Source organism: Phalangium opilio, unplaced genomic scaffold (genome assembly GCF_054372755.1).
Source record: "Phalangium opilio isolate 3A_F unplaced genomic scaffold, DU_Popi_V2 ptg000059l_1, whole genome shotgun sequence".
Taxonomy (NCBI): domain Eukaryota; kingdom Metazoa; phylum Arthropoda; class Arachnida; order Opiliones; family Phalangiidae; genus Phalangium; species Phalangium opilio.
Window position 1 is genome coordinate 1,954,607 of NW_028324176.1, and position 8,596 is coordinate 1,963,202.

The following is an 8,596-nucleotide window of genomic DNA, read 5'->3' on the forward strand; positions in this document are numbered from 1 at the left end:
AAAATAAATCTCTTTCTCAAAAGAAGATCCCTTCTCGACTTCGCCATGTTTGTTTATAAACAAATCCGTGGACTCGGGAAAGACAAAGCCGACAAAAACAATCTCATGCTTCTATGAAAATAAATAGGCTAGAGAGGAAAGAGAACGCTTGCGCGACATCTTTCGAGAACGCATTTTTTATTTTACCCGCGCGTTTTAAAACTCGCGAAGCGTGAGCATTTTCGAATTTTCAAGCTTCTATGAAAACGAGCCTTAAGATCAGCCACAGTTATTTCTAAAACAGGCAAATCTGGTCTGAGTTTTTGACGCAACCTGTTGTACTCCGTAATTGCAAGTCCGTCTGCCATAATTTTATTCCGGTCTAATCGCAAGAGATGGAAACCGGCCAAGGAAGTGACTCTCGATAACGCAACGTAAGCCATGCCTGCTTTTGTTTTTAAGCTTATTATCTCACATTTCGCTACCGAATTTAGGTTGACCACAATGTATCTTCAGAAGATTAAGATGCCGGTGATTCTTCAGATGATTAAGATGGTGGATAACCTATGTCAAAATGTCTGAGAAGAGAGGTTACGTCCGATGACGAAAAATACACCGAAAAGTCAGAACAGAAAAATATGCCAACCGTTTAGACAAAGGAACTGTCAACGAAGAAATAAAAATTTCCAAACTAAGAAAAATTAATTTGGTAAGAGAATTATACAAAAGAGTATTACTGTTGCTTGTGCCAAAAACCACACAAAAAAAGCGCGCGTCACTCACCTGAAAGATCTGTGTCATAACTTCTTTGCTTCGAAAATAAATCGCAGGAAGAGAAACAATTAATGATAAAGCTTTTAAAGGAGGGATTTTTTTCATAACACTGACGTAATTAACAAAGGGTGTTGAGGATTGTTCGTTTTGAAAAGTTCAGTTGCGAAGATAGTAAAATCTTCAAATTTGACCTTACCCTGCTTGTCTTGGATTCGTGACTAAAAATTCACTGTGGCCTAATGTGTTCTGTAAATAAAATCAAAAATCAGACCGTACATTCTAATGCTCAAAATGGAGTCAAAAGCTATTTTATTTACATATGTCAAAAGAATTACCCAGTCTCCCAGAACCTTGTATGAAAGAAATTGTAGCAAAAACTACAAATGGTGATAAAATATTAGTTGCCAAAAAAGCATAATATCAGACTTTGTTAATTTAAATTAGAACTGTTCCCTAGTAGCCAAATGCAATCGGCCCAACAGTTACGAATATGCTATTGGCCAATGGTGTTGGCAAACCATCAATTGAACAGTCGAAATGTCCTACTTGGCCAATAGCTGTTTTTGGAGTTGGGCAGATGATACAAGTTTCAAGGAAACCAGCATTTGGCCAATTGCTGTTTTTGGAGTTGGGCAGGAGAAAAGTTATTCAGAGAAACCAGCATTTGGCCAAAAGCGGTTTCTTCAGTTGGGCAGGAGATACATTTTTCATGGAAACCAGAATTTGGCCAATATCTGGTATTTTTGATGGAATGGAAAGGATAGCGTCTCTTAAACCATGTGATGGCCTTCATATTTTTTTACATCATAAGTTGAGTATTGCCAATAGTAAAACCACCACATCCCCAACACTAACCCCTCCTCTCTTTCTCCCGGCAATAAATCCCCCCCGATCAATCCCCCTCCCCCAAACTTTTTATGGTCAGCTAACTGCGATAGGTATAATAAAGTAACAAGTTAGGATGCAGTTTTTTACTAAAGAATTTCATTTCATTCTAGTCAACTTGACAATTGTCCTTTTTCTTTTTCCTTTCTTCTCTCCCACCTTCTCTATCACCAGCGTATCTGAGCCATTTCTTGATAACAGCTTCGATGTCATAAATACGCGATCCCTTAATGTTACATTGAACTGCATCTGTTAATATTAAAAAAAAAATGAAATTTGTCTTTGATCATGAGTTAATCATACACGAGCTAGTGCTCTGATCAATATTTTGAGCTCAATTAATTCATCTGAACTAATAATGGGATAAGAAAATTAAAATCTATGGAAAATAGATTTTAATATAATTCTATGGCAATATTACTTACCAGTAATGATTTCTTTCATTTTCAATCCTTGAAAAGCTTGTTTTCCATTCATACCAATCCAATTAAACTGCAATATTAATCCATGAGAAAACACTCTTTTTAAAATGCTTCTGCAAGTATCTCCAACTCTTTTTCCTCCAACAGCAGCTAATTTGTTCACCTTTAAAGACAATTAAGACGACAAGTTTGTTAACTATAAATAACTTATTTTGGGAAACTTACAATCCTCCTCCTGATTTCTTCATTTTCTACAAGATTTTCCAAATATTGTAAATCCTCCAAAGTAGCCAAAGGTAGATTTGGTAAGGGACCGTCCATAAACTACGTCACGCGAAAAAAAGCATTTTTTGACCCCCCCGTCACCCCAGATCACGTTTCGTCACGCTTTTCTCAGACCCCTCCCCTAAAAACCACGTCACATTTCTTTAACCCCCCCCCTCCGCACTATGATTTGTCTTAATTTACAAATTTAATTTGACTAATTTTTTGAGTGATATGCCGCCCTCTCAGAAATATTTTGCTCGGCTGAAAATTCAAGTTCTCTTCCGTTTTAAGCTTTTTCCCTCTGATTGACCTTTAGAATTTTAATGTCTGGATGTGTTTTATATAAGATTCAAAAAAGTTCCATAAAGTTTAGTTAAAGGGGCACACTTTTTAGGTTTCGACACTGTCACCGAAAACAGACTAATCGAGCTTGAGATTTAGAAAATTTGCCAAAGAAACGAAACCATTTCAATCGGTAGGGGGATTTGATTCATCCTCACAAATAATAGGGGCGAATAAACAGAGACATAAGAGAGTTTACGCTGTTTATTTTATTTGCGCTATTTAAATTGGCTATATAAAGGTGTAAATAGTAGATAATTGCTTAAATTTTCTACTATTTAAGCGATGATGGAATAACAATTTTGGTAAATTATTGTAACGGTGGTCTGTGGAATGTTGTCTTTCTTCTTCTATAACATAAGAGAGCCAATCGGCCTCTTACTGACTTCGTAACAAAATCAATGCTAAATGTGACGTCACGCATCGAAGAACCCCTCCCTCCCCCTTGTCACGGACCGTCACAAATTTAGAAACCCCCTCCCCCCCATAACAGTGTGACGTAGTTTATGGACGGTCCCTAAACCTTCAACTTCGCAGTCCTTTGAAGTGTTACGAGCCAGTTCCTGCTGTGTATTAATTATTCTGTATAGCTTCATATTTATGTCTGAGAGCATCAAAAACACAGATTTTTCGAATTTAGATCTGTTATTTTCTGAAAATTCAACAGTTAATCATTCTAAATCAATAATTTATACTTTCATCTTGGTTATTTGATAATTCAAATCAATACCATTAACAATGCTGCAATTATTTGTAGAGGCTTGATTATAACCATCACTTCGAGGTCCTACAATATTTTATCAAATGAATTAAAGCAGTTTTAATAACAGTTAGCGAAAAATGGATTGTACCATGTGGCCTGCTATTTTTCCAGGCAGAAACCCCTTGCGAAGCTCCACTCAAGATTTCAGTATTAGAAGCCAAAGAAGCTAGCAATAAAATTCATAAACCAGTGAATTTAGTGAAATTGAATCGTGAAATAACTATTATAACTTACAAGATCGGAAATCTTCGGAGAAATAATCCCAAATTGGTCCTGAAAAGAAATTTCCGGATATTAAAATTTGATTTTAATTTATATATTAAATGATATAGTTTACCATCCAGGTAGTTTACTTCGTTCCTAAATGCGGACTCACACCGCTGGGAATTTGGGTGTAAGGTTTCGGATCTTTTGAATTTGCTAGTAGAGGCTTCGGATGAGTGGTAGGAGCTTGGACCAGGATTTCCCTTCTGAATTTTTGACTTTGGTAACTGGGGCTGTGAATTGGAAGTTATTTCATTCGTTTGTTTTTGGAATGATGGGGAATTTTGGCACATTCTTCTTGCTTTATCTAATAATCCTGGAGAGTTCTGACTAGAAAATCTAGATCATTATTATTTGTACGCGCACTTTCTTCAGCTTCTTCAGCTCCCATATGACTAGCTGAGGTTTCCAAATTTTCAACACTCTTATTTGGATTTGTAACTGATGATAAAGTGGTTTTAGCACCCGTTTCACATGAAGGTTTTGTCTTCCATGGTTTACTTAAACTTGATTTGTCTATGTCCATTATCGTTTCACTAACTACAGTTTTCAAGTTAGTTGTGCTAACTTAAAATAAGTACAAAATAAAGATAATGATTACCGAATGCCAATGGCAAAGGTGGTGGAGTCGGGAGCGCCACCATTTTTTCTTTGCCTTTTTTCCGTCCATGTTTGGATTTTTTGCGTACATCTTCATCTACTCATATTGTGAAGAAAATAATTAATAAACGCCTCAATAAAGCTATTTAAAAAGTAAAATTTACCAGAACTAGAATCAGATGGTGAAGACATCATAGCCTCAATTTGAGGCTTCTTTCTTTTGTTTTTCTGCCCACGCAGCCCTCTTCCGAATTCTATTTCACTAGCCAAGTCTGAGGTTAATTCAGCTTTACTAAGCTGTTCTCGGGCCCGGCTATAAATCACTATGATGGTAAAGATAATTTTAATGTTGCTGTGGGTTTAATCATAAGTTTATAAGATATGTTCCATAAGTATGACACTTAATTCCTATACTTAGTAATGCTAGAGACTTAATGAGAGCATGTTTGAGAACGGAGCGAGAAACACGCGTATACACGCAATTTTGCGGTCCATCTTCCTATTTATTGTGTGGTAAGCCTTGCCTCACTAGGCGTCGCTTTACGAGAATCTACGACGTTTCACCCACGTCACTTCAAGACAAGCTCTCATTAACCAGTGACAAACTTGTGGAACATACCTTATGAGCTTGTGGTCTCATTAATGTGTTTTACAGCGTCTTACTTGACTTGTATAAAATCTTTCCCGGATAAAGCGTCCAGTTTTTCTCATAAAAAGCTCCTTTGGTAATTAAGTGGATAACTTCTTTTTGTAAAGCAAGTGGTGGCCAATAACATGATGTTTCATCGGGGCACCATTGTAATGGCACTACTTCAACAGTACCTTCGTTTTCAAAGCTGAAAACAACATACATCTGAAAAGGAAGTACTAGGGCTTACCCAAGTCAAATACTAACAAGACCCACTATGCAAGACTAAAACGTTTTAACAAATTAAAGCCATATTTTAATATGAATTCAAATCCCTTTTCGAGGTCTAGTTAACCCACATATTTCTTAAAAAAAACTTTAAATTATTGAAAATGTAAATTGAAATTGACACAGTTTCAGCCGTTGTGAACCAATGGAACAATTTTAACCAAGGGAGAGCCATTAACTTCAAAAAGAAAACATTTTCTCTAGAGCGAAGAGAGAGGGAATGTTTTTACTTGATTAGAAAGTCTACCTAAAAATATTCCCAAAACTGACGAGCGAAGAGGATAGTCAAAAATATCACTGTGATATTTGCACAAATTTCCGATAACCATTACTTCCTTAACCCTGGTTTGATAAATATGTCTAACCTTTATCACCTCGCCTGTAGTTTTTAGTTTAAAACAATTATCACCAGGCTTTACAGAAATACAAAATGAAGGTGTTTCAATTTTCTTAAAAGATCTAGCGTTATTCGGTATATGGGGACTGTTATCTTTGAAAGGCTTCTTAAAAACTATTTCATTTATTTTTGGTTTTTTAATTAAAAGGTGTTGGTTCTCAGTTACTCTTTTTAAAAGTTGCTGAAGAGGTTTATTTGGAGATCTCATATTTTCTTCAGCAACTGTAAATGGTTTTTGAAGGGAAAAGCGCTAAAATAATCCAAAGGGCCGAACCTTTTAACATCTTCTGATAGGTGAGTTAAAGAATGTACATTTTGTACCACGAACTCCTTCCCATAAAAGTCAGGGCTTGAGGAGACGAACAACTCTAATAACTGTCCCGCATAATCACATAGATTCTTACTTAAATCTGGTGATACCAATATGTAAATTGCACAAAAAAGCAATCTAAAATGATTTAGAACATCTCTAGAAAGAACACCATCGCCTATTATTGGACCTGTGTAGAGTAAAAACTGCCTTAACTCGGTCGCCTTCCATCTATCAATATATTTAAGAGCTCTAGGTTTCCTAGCAAATTCACTTGGTATCTGTTTTCTACACTTCTCCAGCCTGGTGGAGAACTCGCAAACCATATTTCCACTTAACCTAACTTTAAATTTTCCCTTTTTAACCCAGGCATTTAACATTCGTCTCATTACACCCAAACATACCAATTGCATGTAATCAAGAGGGAAGTTTTGTACCATATCAATATCCAAACGTTCTAGAGGGGAAGGAAGTCCAATAAGATGGTGCTCTTCATTCTCACGATTTCTAAAGGAATTATTATTGCGTAAAAGAACAGGACCATCATCCCCTCCTAGTTCCAAAAATACTGTGCGACGGTTGTAATGGAAGCCCTTGATTGTACATTTGTCGCACGAATAGTAACCGGTATGACCCTTTGTATTTTTAACGAATGATCTTGCTGGGGTGTCAAAAATGTATGGACCTTTCAAGTTGCAGTTAAATGTTTTAAAACCATAATTAAATCCGTTATTGCATAAAGCAGTAATCTCATTGACAAATGGGTTCAAATATTGAGTCAGTGACAAAGGCTTGCTATAACCGCAAAAAATCCCAACCGGAAAAACTTCTCCAATTATTCCCTCTGAGAAACTATAAACTGACGCTAAAATAGGCCAGAGGCTTTTGTTTGAGCTTTTAAAAAGGGGAACACCATCAATATTTATGGCAAATGAAATATCCGAATTAAAATCAGGTCGTGAATTTAAAAAGTTTACAATTCCTTGATTAAAACCAATATGACAATATTCCCCACCAGCTATTTCTGTTATCCCGGTTGAATGTCTTCGAGTACGTAAAAGCGTTCGTGAATCTTTTGGCAAATCATCATGGCCATGTGACCTAAGAATTTCTAACAGACTGTTAAGTCTTACAGTATCTATGTTATGAGATAAGGCCCAGTTCCTAATATCACTGCAAATATCGAATGCTACAGATTCAGATGTAGTAGTATCGCTGAAACTCGATGCAGTACTATTAAACCCATCACCTGAACTATTTGAAAGGTTCTCACTACTCGCACTACTTTCATTTTCCTTATCTAAAGAAACTAAACTACCAGATCGAACTTCCAATTCCCTGTTATTTAAACTATCAGTATCTGAGGGGTTTATTATTTCATTGTAATCTAAATCTGAAATTGAGTCGTTGCTTGCGTTTTCTACAATATTCTCTTCAGAAACGCGATCCATTACCTGTTTGATGTATCTGGCTCGTTTCCTTCTCTTTTGCCTACAACTTAAATCAGAAATATCTCTATCATAGCTCATACCAACCCTCTTAGTTTGATTATTAGACATAGTTAACTAAATTACCAAAGACCGACCCTCTTTAAATATCTATTCACAATAACCAAAGTTCATAAAACCCAGCCGTCGTCTGCTTCCGACCTTTGGTAGGGAGAAAACGTGAGACCCTCCCGAGCGCCACCTTCCTATCGATAGAAGATAGAGAATAACCCTAAACAAAAATAAGTCTATTCCTAAGCGTAATTAGATCTACCTGAATTATTCTTCAAATTCAAATAAATACCATCAAAAGTGGATTATTGATACCACATAATTTTAGTCTATGATAACTAAATTAAGAGGGCCCCCTTGAAATATAGACAAAGAAAAATAAAACATGCAGTTACAGTACCTTTAAAATATCAGTTACCAACCAGATATGATTAACTTTGACACCTAAGAATAAAATTAGATTAAACACAAGAAAATTATAATATAAAAATCACATTTAGGCTTACGTTTTCAAACAATATTTTTGTTAAACCAGTGCGGGACCTTCCAACTTGTTCGATATCTTCCGTAAAATAAAATGGCTATGCAGGCTACAGCCTATAGCCCAGGACTTTTAGGGTTTGACCTAGAACATTTGAACATAAAGATGAAAATTGGTACATGTGTTATTTTTGACCCAACAAAAAATATACTAAAAGTCCCCTGCTGTAGAGCGCGAGCTTTCGCCGCCATCTTGGAAAATGGCCGCCGGGAATGCCAGCTACGATGTATTCCACATTCTTCTTCAAAAATTATGAAATTTGGTACACATTATCACTGAGACCACATGAGCATCATAGAAAAATTTTACAGCTCTGTGTTTGATAGTTTAGTCGCCATATTGGAAAATGGCCGCCGTACAGTATATTTCACCATGTTGTTGGAAATTATGAAAATTGATAGATATTATAATCAGTGCTGTGTAAACCTCATAGTAAAATATTGAAGCCATTCATCAGATAGTTTGGCCGCCATGTTGGAAAATGGCCGCCGGGAATGTCATTTAGATACAGTATATTCTTCAAAAATTATGAAAATTGGTAATATTTATGTTGAGAACCGTCTAAACATCATTATTGAATATTGAAGACGTGCTACTTATAGTTTGGGCGCCATCTTGAAAAATGACTGCTAGAAAT

General features: G+C 36.0%; 1 protein-coding gene and 1 pseudogene across 1 annotated transcript; both read right to left on the reverse strand.

The window, feature by feature from the left end:
- Positions 1–3,941: 3,941 nt before the first annotated feature.
- On the reverse strand, positions 3,942–7,850 carry LOC149667303 (uncharacterized). Its single transcript, XM_089841408.1, has 5 exons — positions 7,819–7,850; positions 4,960–5,149; positions 4,461–4,619; positions 4,298–4,393; positions 3,942–4,236 (listed from the first exon to the last, which is right to left on the reverse strand). Exons 2-5 carry the CDS (start codon positions 5,147–5,149, stop codon positions 4,004–4,006), a joined length of 678 nt encoding a protein of 225 aa, XP_089697534.1. The 5' UTR covers positions 7,819–7,850; the 3' UTR covers positions 3,942–4,003.
- On the reverse strand, positions 5,413–7,370 carry LOC149667304 (uncharacterized; annotated as a pseudogene).
- Positions 7,851–8,596: the final 746 nt, after the last annotated feature.

Bases quoted from the DNA above. Each gene is read 5' to 3' on its own strand.
- LOC149667303 (XM_089841408.1), bottom strand. From the start codon at position 5,149: ATGTATGTTGTTTTCAGCTTTGAAAACGAAGGTACTGTTGAAGTAGTG. The intron at 4,620-4,959 runs GTAAGACGCTGT...TTACCATCATAG, and splicing joins AAAGATTTTATACAAGTCAA to TGATTTATAGCCGGGCCCGA. The intron at 4,237-4,297 runs GTAATCATTATC...TGAAAACTGTAG, and splicing joins ACCTTTGCCATTGGCATTCG to TTAGTGAAACGATAATGGAC.